General features: G+C 41.6%; 1 protein-coding gene across 2 annotated transcripts in view; it reads left to right on the plus strand.

Annotated features, from left to right (window-relative positions):
• Positions 1 to 25,823, plus strand: part of LOC108696787 (AP-2 complex subunit alpha-1) — a 34,828-nt gene continuing 9,005 nt past the window's right edge. For both annotated transcript variants that reach the window (XM_018226426.2, XM_018226427.2), the window contains exons 1-15: positions 1 to 359; positions 5,681 to 5,749; positions 9,305 to 9,447; positions 10,387 to 10,580; positions 11,974 to 12,103; positions 16,199 to 16,300; positions 17,107 to 17,215; positions 17,306 to 17,456; positions 18,475 to 18,643; positions 18,752 to 18,889; positions 18,984 to 19,166; positions 19,276 to 19,373; positions 20,272 to 20,503; positions 20,669 to 20,833; positions 23,919 to 24,076. In XM_018226426.2, the coding sequence (XP_018081915.1) occupies positions 293 to 359; positions 5,681 to 5,749; positions 9,305 to 9,447; positions 10,387 to 10,580; positions 11,974 to 12,103; positions 16,199 to 16,300; positions 17,107 to 17,215; positions 17,306 to 17,456; positions 18,475 to 18,643; positions 18,752 to 18,889; positions 18,984 to 19,166; positions 19,276 to 19,373; positions 20,272 to 20,503; positions 20,669 to 20,833; positions 23,919 to 24,076 (2,108 nt within the window). In that variant the 5' untranslated portion in view covers positions 1 to 292. The remainder of the gene's footprint in view (positions 360 to 5,680; positions 5,750 to 9,304; positions 9,448 to 10,386; positions 10,581 to 11,973; positions 12,104 to 16,198; positions 16,301 to 17,106; positions 17,216 to 17,305; positions 17,457 to 18,474; positions 18,644 to 18,751; positions 18,890 to 18,983; positions 19,167 to 19,275; positions 19,374 to 20,271; positions 20,504 to 20,668; positions 20,834 to 23,918; positions 24,077 to 25,823) is intronic.

Raw genomic sequence — 25,823 nt, forward strand, 5'->3', positions numbered from 1 at the left:
ATCCAATGGTTGTGTTGGAGGGGCGGGACCAAACCCCCTGCGGCGGATTTCCTGCTGTTCCCCTGCTTTTTCTCTCCCCTTCTGGTTCGCGCATTCAGACATTATTTAGGGGTAGTAATCTCCTGTTTCAGGGGTACCCGCATATTGTTGCCCCTTGATCCCAGCCTCTCCCCCGTACTTCTTCCACCTTGACGGCGCTTTCCTTCTCCCAGGTGTAGGATAGCTGCCCCCGCCCAAGCTCATCTGATCAGCTCAGCTCCAGGTTGAGAAGGGACCGCACACACCAGGGAAGATGCCGGCCGTGTCAAAGGGTGACGGGATGCGGGGTCTGGCCGTGTTCATCTCTGACATCAGGAACTGTAAGTGTGTCCCTATGAGAGGCCTGTCCTGTTACCCATGGGCACCTCTGTGTGTTTCTCACTGATTCTATTGCTCCAGGGATGGGTGACCTTTGGCATTCCTACAGGGGCTGGACTACTCCTCCCACCGACCAGAGCTCATAGGGGATTCTGGGAGTTGTAGTTCTCTGACAGAAATTGTGTCAGGGTCCCTGCTAATGACTGTACAATGTTTGTGTTTGACTCTTGGCAGGTTGGGGCTGTGAATGAAGGAAGCTGGGGGACATTTGCAGTGACAGGGATTGGGGTTGGTGGCATTGCAGAGAGAACTAATGGAAACTGTCACTTTAAGGGCTTAAGCACACGGGCAGATTCAGGGTATTTAGTAGCCTAGCGACTAATAACCTCTCCTGGGGGCAATAATCTCCCCAAACTGCCTTCCCCCTGCTTCGGCCTGCTGAAACGATTTCCGGTCACCCAAAGTTTCCTCGTGGCGACTTTGGAAATCGAACCGCCGCGTGTTTTCAGATAGATCACCAGAAATAAGGTCTTTTTTTCCAATTACTTTCTAATTTCTGTTTCACCGTTTTTCTAATATTGAAGTGTAAAGTGTCATTTTCACCTTCTAAAGCAGCAGGAGAGGTGGTCGCCGACCCTGTAAACTGTTCTAAATGGATACATTTAGTTGATACATTTCCCTGCTGAGCAGAATCTCTGGGTTTCATCACAGGCGGCTGTTAGAATTGATACAATAGTTGTTAATACTCCAGAGATGCGGCTCACTAAATGTTGCAAAATTGTAACAGTTTAGACTGCACTGAAAATATGTACTTTTGCGCAGCACTGGTAAAACTGATGTGTTTACTTTAGAAACACTACAATAGTTCATATAAACAAGCTGCTGTGTAGCAATTGCAGAAATTGAAAAAAAGACTATATGTCACAGGTTAAACAGTGGATAACAGATAACACCATTATGTTCTACAGAGTTTATCTGCTGTGTAACCTGCGCCTTTTCTCCTTTGAATGGCTGCCCCCATGGCTACACAGCAGCTTATTTATATAAACTATAGTAGTGTTTCTGAAGCAAACACACCAGTTTTACCAGCGCAGGGCAATACTGCATTATATTTTCATTAATTTTAATACACTTTCATTTTTTGATGTTACTGTACTCTGATTTCTGATTCTGTATAAATAAGCACATGGTTGCACTGTGGCATTAGGGTTGCCACCCAGCCGGTATTTTACCAGCTGGGCCGGTAAAACACCTGCCTGGGCCGGTATTACAAATCTACCGGCAATGTAGCTGCTGGTAAATTTGTAATACCCTTCAAAAAGAGCCCTCGGCCTGCCCCATATCCCCCGTAACTTACCTTTTCTCCTCAGTCTATGGTTCTCTGTGATGTGGCCACGCCCCTTTTGACATCACGGCCCGCCCCTTTTTTTCCGCCCCCCCCCACCAGCCGGTAAAAAATATAAGAAAAGGTGGCAACCCTATGTGGCATATGAATTAATAGTTTACAGCAATTATATTTTGAATGGTAGAGGGTGGATGAGCCTAAATACCATTATGTGTACAAGTAGGGGTACAAAAACGTCTCTTTGGGAATTAATGTTGAAAGGTAAGACTGTAATGATTTCTCTATAGAAGAGAACTGGGCCTGTCACTCAGCATAGAACGTGCAGTATGAACCTGTACTTGGTATAGAAGGGGAGTTGGTCCAGTTATACTGGGTGAATAGAAGTGCTGAGCTGTTTTATTGTATGCAAATGGAACGTTGAGGAGGGACAGTGAAAGTTTAAAGATCACAATGATGGGAACGGCTATTCGCAGAATCAAAAGAGAAGACTGGAGGAAATGGATTGGGAGTAGGAAATGGAAGCATGGGATGAACATGTTATTGTAGCACAGGAAAGGGCTGACAAACCAGTTATACTGTAGTAAGGGTAAGGAAGGTAATAGTGTTACACAGTAGCAGTTGTGCGGGTATTAATAATGATGCCTAGAGTCATTCTTAGTGTATTCCTGCTTGGTAGGTGGGCAAGTGACAAAACACACGACTAGGTAGAGAACTGATGGTTGTTAACGTGTTCATTTTCAGCAGGACATTGGATGGAGGGGGGTAACTTGTAATTATGATAATAGAAACACAGGCTGATTGGATGGGACAATCCAACGACTACGGAATAGGGTAGGGGAGGTTCTTGTCTTAGGCTATGGGTAATATTCTATATGCCCTTTCACTGGACAGTATAATAATAATAGTAGTGAATAATATACTTTTCACTTTTTAACAGCATGTTTTTGGCATGCATAGTGTTAAGAGGTAGGGCTTTATTAATGAAATATTTATAGCAAAACACTAGCTGAAATTGCCTTTATTCTTGCACACGGGCAGGTAAATGCTTTTCATTGTAGAAATTATGTAAATAACGCGTGTTGTGATGCTGTTTATAGTGTGCGAAGATTACTTAGCCGCTAAGAGTGACAGATATTGCATATTGCCACTGCTTACTGTGAAATCAAAATTGCACATCTCCGAGTGTAAAACGGTAGTTATTTTTATATTGTAGCCGAGAGAGAGATTATGTCAGTGCCATTATAGATGTGTTAGGGTGAATACTAATCAGGCAGTATGTAATTTAGCAGGGGGAATGCTTTAGTTGTGTTATTACTGTAACCTGCCTTTTGCAGAGACTTAGATGGGTTCTTTCGGGATGATGGCGTTTGCCTGGCATCACTTATTAAGATTTTTAAAGGGATTCTGTCATGATTTTTATGATGATGTGTTTATTACTAAATTACACTGTTTACACTGCAAATAATTCACTCTTCAAAATAAAATTTAATTCCTGAACCAGCAAGTGTATTTTATTTAGTTGTAATATTGGTGTGTAGGTGCATCTCAGGTCATTTTGCCTGGTCATGTGCTTTCAGAAAGAGCCAAGACTTTAGGATGGAACTGCTTTCTGGCAGGCTGTTGTTTCTCCCAATGTAACTGAATGTGTCGCAGTGGGACCTGACTTTTACTATTGAGTGTTGTTCTTAGATCTACCAGGCAGCTGTTGGGTATCTTGTGTTAGGGAGCTGCTATCTGGTTACCTTCCCATTGTTCTGTTGTTAGGCTGCTGGGGGGGAGGGATGGGGTGATATCACTCCAACTTGCAGTAAAGAGTGACTGAAGTTTTATCAAAGCACAAGTCTGACTGGGGGCTTCTGGGAAACTGACAATATGTCTAGCCACATGTCAGATTTCAAAATTAAATATAAAAAAATCAGTTTGCTCTTTTGAGAAATGGATTTCAGTGCAGAATTTTGCTGGAGCAGCACTATTAACTGATGCATTTTGAAAAAAACTTTTTTCCCATGACAGTATCCTTTTAAGCTGCCCATACACAGGCTGATAATAAGCTTATGCCTGGCCATGTTGGCAGCTTATTGGCCCTTATATATGGGAAGCTTGAGATTACCACCCTGATAGCTAGCCATGTCACTATTGGTCCACATAGACCAGCAGAATGATCCAGTTTTTGGTTTCCTGACCGGTGATCAGATCTTCCTGATTTAGCCCCCACACATGGTCGACCTCACTAAACCAGCAGATATATTGGAGAAAGAGACCTTTAGTCACGTAATGTGGCGTTGCAGGAATATCACGCAATACTGGAGAAAAATTGTGTCCACACTAGAATCAATAATGCAAGTTACGTTACATTGAACCCCCAAAATGTGTATTTTAGCTGTGTTCCAAGTCCTAAGTCTGAGCTCCTACCAATCCCTGCTTCTGCACAAGCCTCTCTTGCTGGCAAAGAGACCAGACCTGTGGTAAAACCTGCTGCAAGTTATGGATGGCCTTAGATAAACCACAAATGTATTTTATATTAAGTGCAGAATTTTAAATGGCATCTAGAGACAGATCATACAGACGCTGAACAGGATTCTGCCGCAACATATTTTATTGAGTGAAGAACTGATATCAGGGCTGTGCTGAGAAATGGTTACAGTAGCCCAGAAGGGACAGAACAAAAAGAAACAGAGGACAGCTTCCGTAAAATAGAAGAAAAGAGTAGATGTTAGCAGAGTTACGAACGGGGAAGCAGTAAGATTGGGAGGCTTGGCTACACCGATGTGGATTTTCATTTGTGGCAACATGTGAAGCATCTGTTTTTGCTTTATGAACTGCTCTGCTCATCTGGCTCTGTCCTGCTCTGTGAGATTCCACTTGCAGCCTCTGTTTGGAGTTATTACCCCCCAACACTGAAACCTGAACATTATATAGCGTGGTTGCTGTTTTCTTTTTTTCTTTTATCATTTGGGACTTGCACTTGGATGTCTTTTCATTTAGAAGCAGTATTTTAATTACTAAGTACAGTAATACATAAAATACTTTTTTCAAGGAGAACTAAAGCTTAACTAAATTAGCTAGAAATGTTGTACATGATGTTTTGTGCTTCTGTACCAGCCCAAGGCAACCACAGCCCTTTAGCAGTAAAGATCTGTGTCTCCAAAGATGCCCCAGTAGCTCCCCATCTTCTTTTCTGCTGATTCACTGCACATGCTCTGTGCTGCTGTCACTTACTGAGCTTAGGGACCCACTCACAATATACAGTACACATAGAATAGAAATGTCACAGTATAAGGCTGATTAGTAATAAATACAGATAATTACTACATGGCAGCACAGAAACCAGTGCAATTAGCATCAGAATTTAATAATCAGCCCTGTAGCATCAGCTTATATTACAGGGGAAGCTCATTTTCTGCTGGATAATTAGTGACGAGCCCTAAGCTTAGCTTCTCAACAGCCAATCAGAGCCCACTGAGCATGTGAGTGTCACAGACACTTTCCAAGATGGTGACCCCCTGTGACAAGTTTGAAGTCCTGGATCATTGCTGCTATTGACAAGCTCAAACTTTAGCCTCGTGCAAGAATTTGTGTATAAAATATGGGATTTTTAGCCACATTCATTTTTAGGGGTTAGTTCTTCTTTAAATCAAGGTTTCTTTGCTTCCTTTTATGTGATGCATTTGCAATAGTGTGATTTACCCCCTGTATCCTCTTTTATTAGTATGTGAACTTAGAAATGCTTGGATCACAGAGGTGGCCTTTCTCTTGAATCAGCCTCCTGTGGGTCCCTTTTGTAAGAGGGGTGCACACACAGGTGCATTGCAGTTGTGTTTATGGAAGTGTAGCCTCTTCATTCAAACTGCCATGGGGGAACGGCTTTACCCACTCAGCAGTTTTGGACAGCCATGATCGTTTGTATGTGACTGAACTGCATCTCTCAGCTTGCCTTCGAGGGTTTTTATTTTTTCTCTGTTTTCTCAACTCTTTCAGGTAAAAGTAAAGAAGCAGAAATTAAAAGAATCAACAAGGAATTGGCTAATATCAGATCCAAGTTTAAGGGTGAGTAGAGATTATACTTAATCTAAGAATTATGTGTTTTTTTTTATTCTCTTAATATGTTATTTGTTTGTTTTAATATCCCTTTCATCGAATTAAAATCACGTTTGCTTTTTAACCTCATTCACCTCTAAGCTATGGCTCTGCTGAATTTGTCACATAGGAATGCCCCCAGGGAGCACTTGGGTAAAGCTTTCCATTCTAGGACACTTGCAATCTAGAGACTGGTAGGCTCTTCCTCTGCTTTACCCATTCGTTAAAGATGTGCCCCATCATTTTTCTAGTGTTTGCTACGTAGGAGACAGGCCATTAATTGATAAGTGATTACTTGGGGTGTGTACAGGTATGGGATCAGTTATCCGAAACCTGTTATCTAGAAAGCTCAGAATTACAGAAATGCCATACCCATTGACTCCATTTTATCCAAATTTTTAAAAATGAATTCCTTTTTCTCTGTAACTGGGCCGCCATCAGAAATCGCAGGGCCCCATATGAAAAAATCTCCTGGGCCCCCTGGGCTGCACCCACCACAAGCCCCACCTACAGGTCCACCACACACTAAAAAATTTGTGGTCAGGGCCCCCCATTAAAAAATAATGGTGGCTAGGAAAATAATTGGTGGCCAGGGCCCAAGTTATAAGTAAATTGGTGGCCAGGGCCCCCCTTAAACGTCCATGTAAAAAAAACTTGCCCCCCCAGAAGTTTAAAAAAAATTTGGTGCCCAGGGCCCCACAACACAACAGAGCCTACAAAGGGTTACCTTTAGGGGGGCCCTGCCATGTTACACTTCATTAGTGTGGCCTACCTGCTGTCAGTGAGCCGCCAACTACAGAAGGGAGGAGGGGAGCACAGGTGGCTGCATCTTCTTCCAGTGACAACATTTTCTTCCCTTATTGGTCACAGAATTTCAAGTCCTGGTAAAGCTGCATGGTGATTGGATGAGTTGGAGGAGAAGTTCAAACCTCAGCTATCCAATCCCTGAGCAGCTCAACCGGTACTTAAACTCAGTGACCAATAAGGGGAAGTAATGGACAGAAGATACCTCCCCCTGTGCTCCTGCTCTGCCTTCCCGAAAGCAGGGGGGCCCGGCTAATCAAGAAAGTGCGGTGTGGCCGGGCCCCCCTTACCATCGGGACCGCCTACAACTCTCCCCCCTGTCCCCACCTGGTGGCTGCCCTGCTTGGTAATAATAAAACAGTACATTGCACTTGATCCCAACTAAGATAATTAATCCTTTATATTTTGTTTATTTAATGTTTACATGATTTTCTAGTAGACTTAATGTAAGAAGATCCATTATCCGGAAAACCCCAGGTCCTGAGCATTCTGATTAACAGGTCCCATACCTGTACCAGGTAGCATACAGTGGTTTGAATCTTTAACCCTAGCAACCATGCATCAATTTGAATAAGAGACTGGAATATAAATAGGAAAGGCCTGAATAGAAAGATGAGAAATAAATAGTAGCCATAACAATACATTTGTAGCCTTACAGAACATTAGTTTTTTGATGGGGTCCCCAACCCCCACTTGAAAGCTGGAAGTCAGAAGAAGGCAAATAATTCAAAAACTATAAAAAAAAAAAAATGAAGACCAATTGACATTTGAAATGTTGCAGTGAAATGGGGGGGGGGGACTTGCTCTTTAAGAAATGTAAAATTGCGTTTACTACTTCTGAGCAGAGTCCTTATGGAAGCAGATTTCCCTTGTACTTTTAGGGTTTCCTGCTTTTTGATTTCTAGACTTGATCAGTTTGCTTTCAATGACAACTCGTTTTCGCACTGGGGGGTGCTGGCTAATGTATTGCTATTGGCAGTATGCAGCATGATTCACAAGCAGATAATAACACGAGTAACAACAGACTTTTGGCCTACGGCTACACTGGGCTGATTCTTGACCTGCTGGCTTACAGTTGGTGCTCCTCTTTGTCTTCTCTCGGAGCTTCGGTGTCAAGCCCAAGTGCATGCACACAGAACAGTTGAAATGAGCTCTGCCTGCTGGCACCCGGGCCAACTCAGTAGCTCCAGGTGCAGACACAGAAGAGAGCTGATTCATATATGATCATATGTGCTGATTCTTAGCCTGTGTTAGAGTCCTGTGCGGAACCAATTTCTAAGACCTGAACCCGCAGCCCACGACCCGAACCACAACCCACATATTTACCCACTTTGATCCACTACCCGACCCGGACCCTCAACTGCCTTATCCGCAACCCGACCTGCAACCCATCGACCACCATCAAACCGGAAGTGACATCATCAAAAGTGGGTGGTGGCAGAAACAAGTTTTGTAAAACTTTAAAAGGAGTAAAATATAGACAATAGTACTGATGAGCCCCATGACTCTCAGACCTGCATCTATACCCGCACCTGAAAATCCTCCCCTCATTCCGCAGGGTGCCTGCTTTTTTTTGTGGGTAACCAGCGGGTACCCGACCCTCTGCAGGACTTTAGCCTGCGTTTATCCTTGGGCTGAGAATTAGCAAAGTGTAGCTGCAGCGTTAGGGTGGTGGCGCACGTGAAGATTTGGGGAGATTAGTTGCCCAGCGACAAATCTTCCCTACTTCGGGCGACTAGTCTCCCGAAATGCCTTCCCGCGGGCGATACGTATTATTGCCGGCGGGAAGGCATTTCGGAAGATTAGTCGCCCGAAGTAGGGGAGAATCACTTTGGATTTGCGACGTGATTTTCCTCGTGAAGCAACTTCGGAAATGTTTGCCACCCCGATTCGTATTCTTGCTGGCGGGAAGGCATTTCAAGGAGATTAGTCACCCAAGTAGGGGAATTGTGGCTGGGTGACTACTGCAATCTCCCAGTATTCCACTACCCTTAAGGTGGCCATAGACTCAAAGATCCGCTCGTTTGGCGACATTGCCAAACGAGCGGATCTTTCCCCGATATGCCACTAAACAGCATGGCTTTATCGGGGGTAATTCGAACGTTCGACCGTATGGCGAACGATCAAATTACGATGCGCCAAGGGGCTCCGACGGGTCGGTCGGTTAAAAATCCAACCTTCCCGATCGATATCGTGGCCAGATATCGATTGGGAAGACCCGTCGGAAGCCCCCATACACAGGCAGATAAGCTGTCAAATCGGTCCAAACGACTGATATCGTCAGCTTTATCTGCCCGTTTATGGCCACCTTTAGGGTGCTGGACCCCTTCACCTTGCTGAATCTTCCTAGAGAAAAAATGTCAATCTGAGGAAACAAGAAGTAATAAGTAAAAGTTTCTCATAGTTCCAGTGTATGGATGGATATCACAGGGGTTCCTTCCCTATATAATTAAAGTATCTTATAGAGGCAATGCAAGTCCAGAAGAGGATGGAATAAAACAGACATGTAAACAGAACTCTGTAATCACACAAGCCTGAATGATAACGTTCCTGGAACCAGTCACTGCTGCTGATTGATTTTGTTTGTGGACAGAATAACTAAATACCTCTTAACAAGCCATTGTGCCAGTGTGTATTAGTCTGTGTCACAGATTGGATAGCGATATATTTTATGTGACAGATGTTTGCTTTCCCAGCATCTAATGCCTTTGCTATAAACAGGTGACAAAGCACTTGATGGCTACAGTAAGAAGAAATACGTCTGTAAGCTGCTCTTTATCTTCCTGCTGGGCCATGATATCGACTTTGGGCACATGGAAGCTGTGAACTTGCTGAGCTCCAATAAATACACAGAGAAACAGATTGTAAGTAACTAAGGAGCAGCAGGAGAGGCACTGCCTCCTACCCAGATGGATGTCCCTGCCCCTTGTTCCCTATAATTATATCAATATCAAGATCACAAGGGAGAATGTACAGGCCTGCATTGTTGTACAGTGAGGCGGCCTCTTCACTAGTGTCAAATGCAGTTTAAATATTTTCCTTTATTTCGTTTAGTATGGCACTTGCTTCAGTTACAACAGCACTGCAGTGACTGAGATTAGTATTTTAGCCAAACAACTGCAGGGTATTTACCTTTATACTGAGGGTGTGGCTTCTGTATTTAACCTGGAATTAAGGAAGATGATTGTGCCAGTTTTTTTGTGGCCATAAGCCAGACTCACTACCCCGAGCTCTAAAATATTATAACTTCAGGTTGATGTACTTATGGGCAGATTTTTCAAGGGTCGAAGCGAAAATTAGAATTTTAGAGTTTTTTTTGTGGCCAAAACTGTCAAATTCGACTAGGGAATTGTTGAAATTTGATTCAGGTTTTTGAAAAAATTAGATTTTTCGAGATTTATCATACACTGGCCCTTTAATAACTGGAATTCGACTATTCGCCACTGCTGTTTTAGCCGTGGAGTCTCATAATAGAAGAACCACAGTCCAAGGGTTATGAGTAAGTGCCCATTTGGCACAAAAAGAGTTTCCACCGGGATTTGGCTTGAAGTTGTGGCCAGTGGCATAGCTAGCGTGTATTGGGCCCCATAAGGAAATATTTAAAGGGCCAGAGAAATGTCCGCTAAATAATAACCATGTAAATAATTATAGGTGAGGTCTGAAGTTACAATTTTAATCCTGGATATGAATGATTTCTTATTCTGAGGTATAGAAGTAGCAACTGACAAATACTGAAACCTCCTATGGGCAGCTTTTATTCTTTCACCGATCCTACCAATAATAACATGCTTTTATTTCCCTAGGGCTACCTTTTCATCTCGGTTCTTGTGAATTCCAACAGCGAACTTATTCGCCTCATTAACAATGCAATCAAAAACGACCTGGCCAGCCGTAACCCTACTTTCATGTGCCTGGCCCTGCACTGCATTGCTAATGTGGGGAGCAGAGAAATGGCCGAAGCATTTGCCTCTGAGATCCCAAGGATTCTGGTAGCAGGGTAAGGACTCTTTGACTATGACTGCCAGATTGGACTGGCATCCTAAAGTGTCTCCACTCTGGCAACCTCTGATAAGCTAATTGTAAAGTCAGTGATCCCTGTTTAAAGGGGTTGTTCTCCTTTAAATTTACTTTTAGTATAATGTAGAGAGTGGTGTTCTGAGACAATTGGTTTTCATTTTTTATTATTTGTGTTTTTTTAGTTATTTAGCTTTTTATTAGACAGCTCTCCAGTTTCAGCAATCCGATTGCTAGGGTCCAAATGACCCTAGCAACCATGCATTGATATGAATAAGAGACTGGAATATGAATAGGAGAGGCCTGAATAGAAAGACAAGTAATAAAAAAGTAGCAATAACAATATATTTGTAGCCTTACAGAGCATTTGTTTTTTTGATGGGGTCAGTGACACCCATTTGAAAGCTGAAAAGAGTCAGAAGAGGAAGGCAGATCATTCAGAAACTATAAAAAACAAAAAAAACAAAAAATCATGAAGGCCAATTGAAAAGTTGTCCCTTTAAAGGGATACTGTCATGGGAAAACATATTTTTTTCAAAACATATCAGTTAATATTGCTGCTCCAGCAGAATTCTGCACTGAAATACAATTCTCAAAAGAGCAAACTGATTTTTTTTATATTCAATTTTGAAATCTGACATGGGGCTAGAAATTTTGTCTGTTTCCCAGCTGCCCCCAGTCATGTGACTTGTGCCTGCACTTTAGGAAGGAACTACTTTCTGGCAGGCTGTTATCTCTCCTACTGTAACCGTATCAGTCTCAGTGGGACTGGCTCTTACTATTGAGTGCTGTTCTTAGATCTACCAGGCAGCTGTTATCTTGTGTTAGGGAGCTGCTATCTGGTTACCTTCGCATTGTTCTGTTGTTTGGCTGCTGGGGGGAGGGTGATATCACTCCAACTTGCAGTACAGCAGTAAAGAGTGACTGAAGTTTATCAGAGCACAAGTCACATGACTGAGCTGCCAGTCTGACACACCAGAGAGAGGATCATTGAACTTTAAATTCAGTTTTGGGAAAATGGAATAAAAAAAAAGCAATTGATAAAAGTCTTTATTTCTAGTGAACAACCTAAAAAACAATTGAACAGAAAAAAGATTTAGGAAGGTAAAAACCCATTCAAGGGACATGTTCTATAAGCAAAGACAACTCATGTCCTACACAAGGATTCTACACCTGGTTTATTCCTAAGCAGCATGAGCTAAGCAATTAAAGTATTTGTTAATATAGCAGTTTCTGTAAGTCTCTGTGCCAGCCCCGCAGAATTGACTTTTCCTAATAAGAATCTCTATTTAGCGCATCTCTAGGCAATTGATTTTACTTTCTCAGGCTTGGCAGGAACATTGTATTTTTTCATATATGATTTGCTTCCTCGGCAGGGACACCATGGACAGTGTAAAGCAGAGTGCGGCCCTCTGTTTATTGAGGTTATACAAAACTTCCCCAGATCTTGTACCTATGGGGGAATGGACATCGCGGGTGGTTCATCTTCTTAATGATCAACACATGGTATGTGTCTCCCAAAGATTATTGTTAGGGGATCTACCAGCCTCAAATTCTTTGAGAGAGATTTTATTCCGTGATGACATTAGGAGCTGCTACGTTTAGTTGTTGTGAGTTTATTCTATTTTTTTTTTTTTTTTTTTTTTTACACACAGAAACCAGTTACAAGTAGGAGATACAAATTTCCCTGTGTGGCTTAAAGGAGAACTAAAGCATAACTAAAGAAGTAGCTAGAAATGTTGTACATTATATTTTGTGCTTCTGTACCAGCCCAAGGCAACCACAGCCCTTTAGCAGTAAAGATCTGTGTCTCCAAAGATGCCCCAGTAGCTCCCCATCTTCTTTTCTGCGGATTCACTGCACATGCTCTGTGCTGCTGTCACTTACTGAGCTTAGGGACCCACTCACAATATACAGTACACATAGAATAGAAATGTCACAATATAAGGCTGATTAGTAATTAATACAGATAATTACTACATGGCAGCACAGAAACCAGTGCAATTAGCATCAGAATTTAATAATCAGCCCTGTAGCATCAGCTTATATTACAGGGGAAGCTCATTTTCTGCTGGATAATTAGTGACGAGCCCTAAGCTTAGCTTCTCAACAGCCAATCAGAGCCCACTGAGCATGTGAGTGTCACAGACACTTTCCAAGATGGTGACCCCCTGTGACAAGTTTGAAGTCCTGGATCATTGCTGCTATTGACAAGCTGAAACTTTAGGCTGGTGCAATAAGTTCAGTATATAAAATATGGCATTTTTAGCCATATTTATTCTTAGGGTTTAGTTCTCCTTTAAGCTAATGAGGGTGTAGTTGTACTCAGTATTACATATCCTCCCACACCAGTTTGGCAATGTTTAGACCTGGTGGTGATTGGCTAGTTTTCAAGGTGTAGAAACCTGGAGGTTTCATTGTGTAATACTTTGAGAAAACATTGCTGACTGATTGTTACCTAAAATGCCTGTTTGACTATAACATTAAAATCTGTATTGTTTCACTATAAAACACACCTGCCCATTAAATGCTGCAGAATTTGAAAAATGCATCACAATCCTATTGTAAACATACAGGGCACATTATGTTCACAGCTTAAAGTAATGGATTAAAAGGGTGATTTAAATGAAGTTTTAGTTACAGTTATAGTTTAGTTATAGTCTACATCAAGACAAAGGAGATTTTTACTTATTTTACTGTGTTTGCTTCAGGAAAGCTACTATAGTTATGTAATAGGACGGGTATGGGATCCATTATCCAGAAACCAGTTATTCCAGAATTATGGAATGCCGTCTCCCATAAATTTTTTAAAACAATTTCCTTTTTCTCTGTAATAATAAAACAGTAGCTTGTACTTGATCCCAAACTAAGATATAATTAATCCTTATTGGAAGCAAAACCAGCCTATTGGGTATATTTAATGTTTACATGATTTTCTAGTAGACTTAAAATATGAAGATCCAAATTATGGAAAGATACGTTATCTAGAAAACCCCAGGTCACGAGCATTCTGCATAACAGGTCTCATAGTAGTGAGGTGTGGGCCGGCCCGAAAACCACGGGTTGGGCGGGTTCGGGCCGAGTCCTGCAAAAAATCTTCGGGGTGCGAGCGGGTCTGGGTCGAGCTCTTCTCCTGCTCTCCCCACCTGCGACCTAACACTTCCCGCGCAGAAATTTATAAGACTTGCGCCCGCCCCTATTGTAACATTACTGCAGGGTGGGCGCGGTTCTATAAGTAGAGGGGCAGTAGCAGGCCGGGCAGGTTGCGCATTAGATGGGGTCGGGTGCGGGTCGATATATTTTCAACCCACACATCACTATCCCATACCTGTATATAAATACACTTCTGTTTAGCAATAGGGGCAGCCATTGAAAAGGCTCAGGTTGCATAACAGATAGCATGTAAGCTCTGTAGAATATAATGGTGTTCTACTGAGCTTATCCGCTATTTCACCTGTGCCATATATACTTTAATTTCCGCCATTTCTACACAATAATTTGTTTATATGAACTATAGCAGTTTTTCTGAAGCAAACACATCAGTTTTACTAGTGCAGGGCAACTGTACATTACAACTACATGTTTTGGAGTGCAGGAGGAAACCCACACAAGCACAGGGATAAATGTGATTTCATCAGCTACAGGATCCTTGTTTGAGCTTCACTGACTTTCCTTTTCTCATTAAATTAATAAAGGGGTCTTGTGTGTCCCCCCACATAGCAGAATGTTACATGGCGCAGATGAGAATAGAAACATATTCATATATTTACAGGATGGTTGAGTGAATGCACAAAGCTTCATTGTTCAAATGAGCAACACTGCAGCTGCAAGTCACCGGTGTGTTACAATACATTGTTATTTACCTTGGGTTTGGCCACACGCCCAGAACTGCGATTTAAGACCATTAATTTTAGAATTAAATAACAATATCAAGTTACAAGAAGTGTGCAGTTCAGTATTAAAGTTATTAGGGCTAGTTCTAAAACACTGTTTAGAAATGAGTAGTATATGGCATTTGCATCCTGCAACTTTAAGGAGTTGTTCACCTATAAATTAACTTGTAGTTTGACATAGAGAGTGATATTCTGAGACAATTTGCAATTGGTTTTAATTTTTTATTATTTGTGGTTTTTGACGTTTTTAGCTTTTTTTTTTTCAGCAGCTCTCCAGTCTTTTATTTCATCTGGTTGCTGGGGTCAAAATTATGCTAGTAACCATGCAGTGATTTGATTAAGAGACTGGAATATGAATAGTAGAGGCCTGAATAGAAAGAGTAATACAACATATATTTGTAGCCTTACAGAGCATTTGTATTTTTAGACGGGGTCAGTGACCCCCATTTCAAATCTGGAAAGAGTCTGAAAAAGAAGGCATATAAAATAAAAACTAAACAAAATAAATAATGAAGAGCAATTGAAAAGCTGCTTAGAATTAGCCATTCAATACTAATATTTAACTTAAAGGTGAACCATCCCTTTAAACAGATCTTTTTACCTTTAAACAAGCAATATTATACTAAGTTTCAGCATCATTTAAATGGTATTGCATTATGACTACAGGTATGTGACCTGTTATGCAGATTGCTGCTTCCTGGGGTTTGGGCTCATTTTATGTCTACCGTAAAATAGATTAAATACGCCCAATAGGGTTGCTTTGCCTCCAAATAGGATTAATTATACTTAGTTGGGATCAAGTACAAGGGACTGTTTTATAATTACACAAAAATAAAATAAATTAATTACAATTTTGAAATTACATAATGATCAAACATTGTTAAAGGGAACTAAAGCCCCAAATAAGAAAAACCCCTACCTACTACCCTAGATAGCTCCCCCCCCCCCCCTGCATAGTTCATTACCCCTAAAAATGTCCGTAATACATTGCTCCATCTTCCGGATCTTCGGTCATGACCATGAACTAAGCAAGGATGGGGACTGTCTAGGGTAGTAAATAGGGGCTTTTCTTATTGAGGGGATGGGGGAAATGTTTAGTTCTCCTTTAATGCCTGTATGTGATTTATGCTTGTGTATTGTATATTTGTATATAAAGCTTAAAAGGACCAGTAATATATAAAAACATTTTTTTTAAAAAATTAGTTTCTACTTAACGGGAAAAAAACACCAAGACACTTTTAACTTAAATTTATTAAGAAATAACTTACAGATTCTCCGCTTGCGCTCCTCTTCAGAAACGGCGACAGAGCGATGATCCATTGTGCGTTGCTTGATTTTTGCTCCCTGGCTATCTCCTATAGAAGGCAGGGAGGAGAAATCGAGTGCCGCACGATGGATCGTCGCCGTTTCTGAAGAGGAGCGCAAGCGGAGAATCTAAGTTATTTCTTAATAAAGACTTTGCGAATTTAAAGTTAAAAGTGTCTTGGTGTTTTTTTTCGTTAAGTAGAAATGAATTCTACTGGTCCTTTAAGTATAAAATATTTTCATACCTGAGCTGCCATAAGTGCACAGTGTCCTGTTGTGATTGTTTAGGGAATGACATAGATATCCTGGCACAGTAATCTGGCTCCTGCTAACCATTTAGCTCTGTTGTGCTCCATCCATCATTCCATTGTGTATAGACCTGGCTCCCTGCTCTTTGTTCCAGGGAGTGGTGACAGCGGCTGTCAGTCTAATCACCTGCCTCTGTCGGAAAAACCCGGATGACTTCAAAACCTGCGTCTCGCTGGCGGTGTCTCGACTAAGCCGGGTGAAGTTTCTTTCTACATTCTGTTTTTTATTGTTAATATTTAATTCATTAAAGGAGATATAGTTCAAGATAGAACACTATATTTGTTCTGCAGAATGCTTTACCATACATGAGTAACAGCTCTAGAAACTCTCTCTTGTTTGTTTATGATAGCAGCTGCCATATTAGCTTGGTTTGACGTCACTTCCTGCCTGAGTCTCTCCCTGCTCACTTATAGCTATGGGCTCAGATTACAGCAGGGAGAGAGGAGTAAATTTAGCATGCTCAAGCCCAAACCCTGGAGGTTTAAGCTGAAAGAAGGAGGTCTCATATGGAAGCCCATGTGTACATAATAGAAGGAAAGAAATGTGGTGTTTCTTTTGACAGAGGACTCAGAGCAGCATTACTTTGAGGGTTTACTGGTGTATTTATATAGACCTTTCTGATAAAGCTTACTTACGTTTAGCCTTTCCTTCTCCTTTAATTTGGGACTCGTGATGTAGGTTCACTTCCCCAATCAAAAACCTGAGAAGTAACCATAACCGTTACTTGCTCTCTGACAAAAAAACAAAACCCACATCAGCACCAACTTGCTTTACTGCAGGGATTCTAGACTTACTCCATGAATCAGAGCAAGCGGGTCTCAACCATATGGCAGGATTATTTACACATTGGTAAAGGGTGGGTTTTAGAATCCAGTCCTTGGTGCTTAGTATATTCCCAGAGCAGCAATTTCAGCAGTGCTGGGGGTTTACTGGTGTAAGCGCTTATACTGTATATTTTCTCTTACGCTACTGTCTGATTTTGGTTTACATTCACCCGTACAGATTGTCTCATCAGCCTCCACAGACCTGCAGGATTACACATATTACTTTGTACCCGCTCCCTGGCTCTCCGTAAAACTGCTGCGCCTTCTCCAGTGCTACCCACCTCCAGGTAAATCTCCATGGGGTCTTCTTGCATCCTGCTCAAAACAACTTGCCTCTCTTCCTCTCTCTGACCTGGCTGTACCTCCGTTTGTTTCAGAGGATGCTGCCGTGAAGGGTCGCCTCGTGGAGTGCCTTGAAACTATCCTAAACAAAGCACAGGAGCCTCCCAAATCAAAGAAAGTGCAACATTCCAACGCAAAGAATGCTATACTGTTTGAAGCCATCAGCCTAATTATTCACTATGACAGGTAGGTAATACATACAGAGAAAGCATCTTCATACAGGCCTTCTGAACAACATGTGCATAGAGGAGTTAGGTCATACTTGTACTACTTCAGTGTAAACATTAAAACTGGGTAAATACAAAATGATTCTAATATAGTTAGTTAGCCAAAAATGTAATATCTAAAGACTGGAGTGACTGGATGTGTAACATAATAGCCAGAACACTACTTCCTGCTTTTCAGCTCTCTAACTCTGAGTTAGTCAGTGACTATAAGGGTGGGGCACATGGGCATAACTGTTCAGTGAGTTTGCAATTGATCCTCCGCATTCAGCTCAGATTCGCAAGCAACAGTTATGACCCATGTGCCCCCCCCTCAAGTCAGTAATTGGTTATTGCCTGGTAACCATCAGGGGAAACCAAGAGAGTTGAAAAGCAGGAAGTAGTCTTCTGGCTGTTATGTTAGACATCCAGTCACTCTGAAAACATTTTTATTTTGCACGGCCTATCTATTTACCCAGTTTTATTTTTGTACTAAACAATTCCTTGTAATGACACTGTGGGTGTTTTAGCCGGACCCCCCTGCTGTCAGCCTGCTGCAACCTTTAGAAGAGAGGCTGCAGTTTCAGTGCCAGCATGATTTTTCTCCTATTCATTTCTCTGTAGCCTCATTGGTCGCATAAGTTTGTCTCAGTGAAGCTGCACAGGGATTGGATGGGTGAAGTAGGAATTTCGCCTCCAGCCTATCCAATCCGAAAGGCAGCTTCACTAGGACTTAAACTTATGCAACCAATGAGGGTACAGAGAATTGAATAGTGCTTGCAGCACGCTGACAGCAGGGGACCCCGGCTAATCAAGTAAGTGAAGCATGGCCGTGCCCCCCTAAAAACCCGCAGGCCTGGACAACTGTCCCCCCCGTGCCCTCCTGATGGCGGCTTTGGGTACATTACAGTCTGTGGGAATTGTGGAGACGTTTCTGCTGTTGCCTATATTTATGGCTAAGTTGTATCTGCCACATTTCATATGTCTTATTTTTTTCTCAGTGAACCTAATTTGCTGGTGAGAGCCTGCAACCAGCTCGGCCAGTTCCTGCAGCACCGTGAGACCAACCTTCGTTACCTTGCGCTGGAGAGTATGTGCACACTGGCCAGTTCTGAATTCTCACATGAGGCCGTCAAAACCCACATCGAAACAGTCATCAATGCCCTAAAGGTGAGTAGGAAATCCTGAAGTAAGTCCTATTTATACAAATTGAGTTGTTCATCCCTTACGGTGGGGGGGGGGTGAATGATATTAATATCTGTGCTTATATTCCTTTAGACGGAGAGAGACGTCAGCGTTCGACAGAGAGCAGCAGATCTCCTTTATGCCATGTGCGACCGTACAAACTCCAAGCAGATTGTATCTGAAATGCTTAGTTACCTGGAAACAGCCGACTACTCAATTAGGGAAGAAATTGTAAGTGAATATGCATGTGCCGTTGTGTATAGAGGTTTGCTCATGTGTATCTGTTTGTGGTGTGAAATTCCTCTTCCATTGTACATTAAATTAGGTACTGAAAGTTGCCGTCTTGGCTGAGAAATATGCTGTGGACTACAGCTGGTACGTGGACACGATCCTGAATCTGATTCGTATAGCCGGAGATTATGTCAGTGAAGAGGTCTGGTACCGGGTCATCCAGATCGTCATTAACCGTGATGATGTACAAGGCTATGCTGCCAAAACTGTGTTTGAGGTAAAATTATGTTGCCTTCCCAGATCTACCCTTTTCATCTGAATAATATAGTACAAGCACAGGTAATGGTTACTAAATGGTTACTAAAAATTTAATTTGCCTTTCCTAGGCTCTACAGGCACCTGCTTGCCATGAAAACATGGTGAAGGTGGGAGGCTATATCCTGGGCGAATTTGGTAACCTTATTGCTGGAGATCCTAGGTCTAGGTAAGAAAGAAAGCGGTTATTTAATGAGCCACTGCAACATAAATAGTTCTTGTCCAAGGGTTTTCGTTCAAGCAGGGTCAGACTGGGCTGGTAGGACACCGGGAAAAAACCTTGGCGGGCCCCGACTCTTTTGAGCCCCCCTGGCCCAGACCCACTCTTTGCACTGGCGCTTACCTCCCTGACCCCGGTCGCGATGTGTAGAAAAAAAGTAGGCACACATGAGCACGGGAGGGGGTGCAGAGGGTGTTTTGCAGCTGGCGGCCCCAGTTCCGACGATGAGTTCAAGGTATTACCTGTTCTTGCATGTGGCATCTGTAAAACATAGTATTGTTCTATGGATGCAGTTAAAGGAACAGTAACATCAAAAATGAAAGTGTTTTAAAGTAATAAAAATATAATGCAGTGTTGCCCTGCACTGGTAAAACTGGTGTGTTTACTTCAGAAACGCTACTATTGTTTATATAAATAAGCTGCTGTTTAGCAATGGGGGCAGCCATTCATAGGAGAAAAGATTCAGGTTACACAGCAGATAAGCTCTGTAGAACATAATGGTGTTATCTGTTACCCACTATTTAACCTGTGACATATAGCCTTTTTTCAATTTCAACCATTGCTACACAGCACCTTGTTTATATGAACTATAGTAGTGTTTCTGAAGCAAACACACCAGTTGTATCAGTGCAGGGCAACACTACATGATATTTTCATTACTTTAAAACGCATTCATTTTTTTGTGTTACTGTTCCTTTAATAAAGGATTTGATTTGGGATTCTGGATTCTTCCAAATCTTTCATATTTTGCCTTTTTCTAGCTTCTGTCTGGCTCAGTGGAAGGGGTTGCGTTATGTGAATTCAATGCATTGTGTACAGCACAACTAACACCCATTCTCTTATACAGTCCCCTCGTGCAGTTCAACCTGCTTCACTCCAAGTTCCATCTGTGCAGCGTATCGACCCGAGCCCTCCTCCTCTCCACCTATATCAAATTCATAAACCTCTTCCCTGAGACCAAGACTACGATTCAGGATGTGCTGCGCTCTGACAGTCAGATCAGAAATGCTGACGTGGAACTGCAACAGAGGGCCGTGGAATATCTGAAACTCAGCTCCATCGCCAGTACAGATGTACTTGTACGTTTTTAAGTCTTTTTAGGGGAAATATTGTTTTATTGTTAGAGGATACCTTCCATTTATGCCCCTGTGGCTGCTTATCTGAGGGTTACTGATAAATAATATGCCACAGTTCTGCGCTGCTTTTATTCTTCAGCTTCTGTGTCTGCTCTTTCATTCCCGCAGGCAACGGTTTTGGAGGAGATGCCTCCTTTCCCAGAACGGGAATCCTCCATCCTGGCAAAACTAAAGAAGAAGAAGGGACCGGGTGCTGTCAGTGAGTTAGAAGAAGGAAAGAAAGATCAGAACTCTGAAATCAATGGCGGAGTGGAACCAACCACAAGTACTGCTGTAAGACCTTTATTTCAGCCTGATTTCTGGTATCACTTAAATGATTTTTATGTCGTTTTTATTTCTAAATTACTCTGTTTACACTGCAAATAATTCACTCTACAATATAAAATTTAATTACTGAGCCAATCAGTGTACTTTTAGTTATAATATTGGTGTGTAGTTGCATCTCAGGTCATTTTGCTTGGTCATGTGCTTTCAGAAAGAGCCAGTGCTGCACTATAGAACTACTTTCTGGCAGGCTGTTGTTTCTCCTACTCAATGTAACTGAATGTGTCTCAGTGGGACCTGGATTTTACTATTGAGTGTTGTTCTTAGATCTACCAGAGAGCTGTAATCTGGTTACCTTCCCATTGTTCTGTTGTTAGGCTGCTGGGGTGGGCTGATATCAATCCAACTTGCAGTAAAGTGTGACTGAAGTTTATCAGAGCACAAGCCACGTGACTGGGTGCAGCTGGGAAACTGACTATGTCTAGCCCCATGTCAGATTTCAAAATTTAAAAAAAAAAAATCTCAAATTTCAATGCAGAATTCTGCTGCAGCAACACTATTAACTGATGCGTTTGAAAAAAAAACCATTTATTTCCAATTATATAATATGGTTTTGTTTCTTTTCGTTATGTACCATGCCCACTCCTACTGTCCACATCCCCCATTCTGTAACAGTGCAAAAGTACACAATGGAAACTGAATTTTGATATAAGGATGCATTAGTCCTTTGAGGCTGCTGCTCTGTTATATTGATATTTAGAAATATATAAAGCATGTCAGGACTGTTGCTCTTTCTATGCAAGCAGGAAATATTCCTTTCAAATGAATCTCTCCTAAATACAGTGGTGTGAAAAACTATTTGCCCCCTTCCTGATTTCTTATTCTTTTGCATGTTTGTCACACTTAAATGTTTCTGCTCATCAAAAACCGTTAACTATTAGTCAAAGATAACATAATTGAACACAAAATGCAGTTTTAAATGAAGGTTTACGTTATTAAGGGAGAAAAAAAACTCCAAATCTACATGGGCCTGTGTGAAAAAGTGATTGCCCCCCTTGTTAAAAAATAACTTAACTGTGGTTTATCACACCTGAGTTCAATTTCAAAGGTTATAAAGCCATTTCTAAAGCTTTGGGACTCCAGCGAACCACAGTGAGAGCCATTATCCACAAATGGCAAAAACATGGAACAGTGGTGAACCTTCCCAGGAGTGGCCGGCCGACCAAAATTACCCCAAGAGCGCAGAGACAACTCATCCGAGAGGCCACAAAAGACCCCAGGACAACATCTAAAGAACTGCAGGCCTCACTTGCCTTAATTAAGGGCAGTGTTCACGACTCCACCATAAGAAAGAGACTGGGCAAAAACGGCCTACATGGCAGATTTCCAAGGCGCAAACCACTTTTAAGCAAAAAGAACATTAAGGCTCGTCTCAATTTTGCTAAAAAACATCTCAATGATTGCCAAGACTTTTGGGAAAATACCTTGTGGACCGACGAGACAAAAGTTGAACTTTTTGGAAGGTGCGCGTCCCGTTACATCTGGCGTAAAAGTAACACAGCATTTCAGAAAAAGAACATCATACCAACAGTAAAATATGGTGGCGGTAGTGTGATGGTCTGGGGTTGTTTTGCTGCTTCAGGACCTGGAAGACTTGCTGTGATAGATGGAACCATGAATTCTACTGTCTACCAAAAAATCCTGAAGGAGAATGTCCGGCCATCTGTTCGTCAACTCAAGCTGAAGCGATCTTGGGTGCTGCAGCAGGACAATGACCCAAAACACACCAGCAAATCCACCTCTGAATGGCTGAAGAAAAACAAAATGAAGACTTTGGAGTGGCCTAGTCAAAGTCCTGACCTGAATCCTATTGAGATGTTGTGGCATGACCTTAAAAAGGCGGTTCATGCTAGAAAACCCTCAAATAAAGCTGAATTACAACAATTCTGCAAAGATGAGTGGGCCAAAATTCCTCCAGAACGCTGTAAAAGACTCGTTGCAAGTTATCGCAAACGCTTGATTGCAGTTATTGCTGCTAAGGGTGGCCCAACCAGTTATTAGGTTCAGGGGGCAATTACTTTTTCACACAGGTTTGGATTTCTTTTCTCCCTAAATAATAAAAACCCTCATTTAAAAACTGCATTTTGTGTTTACTTGTGTTATCTTTGACTAATGGTTAAATGTGTTTGATGATCAGAAACATTTTGTGTGACAAACATGCAAAAGAATAAGAAATCAGGAATGGGGCAAATAGTTTTTCACACCACTGTATAATAAATCACTGATTTTCCCAGCACTTTCAGCTCTCTGGGTATTTTTTTTTTATCATCTATTTATACTGTAAGCATAATGGCCACCTGCCCCCCCTGTATGGACTAGTGTCGTTTTTGTTTTACGTGTCTATTAACTTCCCTATACCCCGTCTTTCCTTGTCAGACTGTTTACCTGTTTTAAATATAGTTAGACATAAAGCTGCCTTAAAGCTCAAGAGGGTTCCCCATCATCTACAGGTAGGAAGTTGGTAGTGATACAGGTATGGGATCCAGAATCCGGAAACCCGTTATCCAGATAGCTCCAAATTACAGAATGGCCCATAGACCCAAATTGTATCTAAATAATTCAAATTTAGAAAAAAATATTTCCTTTTTCTCTGTAATAATAAAACAGTAGCTTGTACTTGATCCCAACTAAGATATAATGAATCCTTATTGGAAGCAAAACCAGCCTATTTGATTTATTTATTGTTTAAAGGCTTTTCTAGTAGACTTAAGGTATGAAAATCCAAATTATGGAAAGATCCATTATCCGGAAGACCCCAGGCCCCGATAACAGGTCCCATACCTGTACTTGCTTTACTTATGGTGCTATGATTTCGCTCAATACACAGACATCTATATTGTGAGGCAGTAATCCCCTGTGTGTTCTATAATTATGGTGATTGTTTTTACCATTCCCGTCGGGGGTTGTTTTTTTTTTTTGGAACATGGGAAAAGTTGCTGGAAAAAAAATTCATAATAGGCAATAAAGGCCAATTAGAAACCATGTTGATTTTCCCTTCAAAACTGTTTATTCTGCTGCATGTGTTTTTCGCCAGTCCACTCCTTCCCCGTCTGCTGATCTTCTCGGGCTTCGAGCTGCTGCTGTCACAGGATTAGCAGCACCGACTCCCGGCAACCTACTGGTTGATGTATTTTCAGACACGCCTACGTCTTCAGCGTCTGTAGCCCCCGGGGCTGAAGATAATTTCCTCAGGTATGGCATGTGTCATTTTTCTAATGTGCGCTGCTCTTCATCAGTTTCACTCAACTCACCTGTCCCTTGTGATGTCACAATTTCACCAGTACACCACATGGGAATTGACGATGTACAGAGTATTTATTTAAAGGGGAACTATCGCGAAAACGAAAATGTAATCTAAGCTTCAGCATACTGAAATAAGAAACTTTGTAAATACAATCAATTAAATATTCTGTTCTGTTTCTGAAATCAAGCTTATGTTCACGATCCCTCTCTCAGCATCTGTTTCTCTTCATTCTGTCTTCATGCAGCAGTTGGATGTCAGATATAGTTAGGTTACAGTTAGATCCAATATATCTTATAGGGGGGCTCCTTTCCTAGCAGATGTATTAGAGCTCACTGAAATAACTGATTCCACTACAAACAAAATCTAACAAAATAACTGCCTTTTGCACTAATCCTGCATGTAGAGAGACATGATGTCTGGTGAGTTTAATAGAGTGAGCTCTAATACATCTTCTAGGCAAAATGAGTCGTCCCCCCCCCTATAAGATATATTGGATCTAACTGTCAATGAATATCTGACACCCAACTGCTGCATGAAGAGACAATGAAGAGAAACAGATGCTGAGAGAGGGATAGTGAAGATGAACTTTACTATTTCAGAAACAGTACAGAATATTTAATTGATTGTATTTACAAAATGTCTTATTTCAGTATGCTGAATTTTCATTTGGGCGATAGTTCCCTTTAAGTAGCTCGTGGCAAGTCACGCCATTATAACCAGCCCTGTGACTATGAAATTCCTTCTTGCATTCCAGCATTTAGTGGCGGATTTTTAGGAAGACTAAAAGCTCAACTACCAACTCTCTGTCAAAGGCATATTTGCATATTATCTCTCTTCCCAATATCGTTTTAATGTGTTGTGCTTTTAAAAAAAAAAACCCACTGTTCCCCGCTGATCTGCTTGTGTTTGTTTTTCTTTCTGTGTCCCCCTGTTGACTGTCTAATTGCATGTAGATTTTATGTCTCCTTTCTTGGTCTTTCTTTCCCTGTCTTGCTTCTGGTGGGATTGTTTCTTGTTTTTGTCTGTCTTGATGTGACCGCCTGTGATTGGATGGTGCAGTGACTTGGACCCGCCATCTGAGTGTCCTGCGTCTCTATTGGTCGAGGCGGCCCAGCCTTCAGAGTAAGGGCTGATTTAATAGAATCCATGATAATTCTGCAGCTATGATACACTGTTCATACATTGCTTTACTGCGATAAAAATAAACATCAGACTCATAGCCAGCCCAGAAAAGGGTATTTAGTTCAGTGCTCTTTCATTTTTCACATGCAGGCTGTTATCTCATAAACTGAATGCCTTTGGGTTCTGTTAGGCCTGATCCGCTCCAGCCTGTACTCTCTCTTTGGCTGGACTCTACCTCCACAATTATAGACTTAACAATCTTATGAATATTAGATAGCATTGATTGTAAACAACAAGGATTGGCTTATTTGTTCAGCTCTCACACCCTTCATCTCAATCTGGAATTTTTAAGCAGACTTTGATGGCTGCATTCAGCCCTCAGGCTCAACTTTGGCCAGCACTGATCTAGATAATTAGAACTACTGTATATGTTACAGAAAGCAGCTAAAGGCCATTTGCCTTTCTGATTTTTAGATATTTAAAAGTTTGGTTCAATGGGGAGATTTTCTGTCTTGCTTTGTCCTCTCTTGTTTTTCTGAAACTGTGATTTGATAAAACTAACACTACTTAATA

Source organism: Xenopus laevis, chromosome 7L (genome assembly GCF_017654675.1).
Source record: "Xenopus laevis strain J_2021 chromosome 7L, Xenopus_laevis_v10.1, whole genome shotgun sequence".
Classification (NCBI taxonomy): Eukaryota; Metazoa; Chordata; class Amphibia; order Anura; family Pipidae; genus Xenopus; species Xenopus laevis.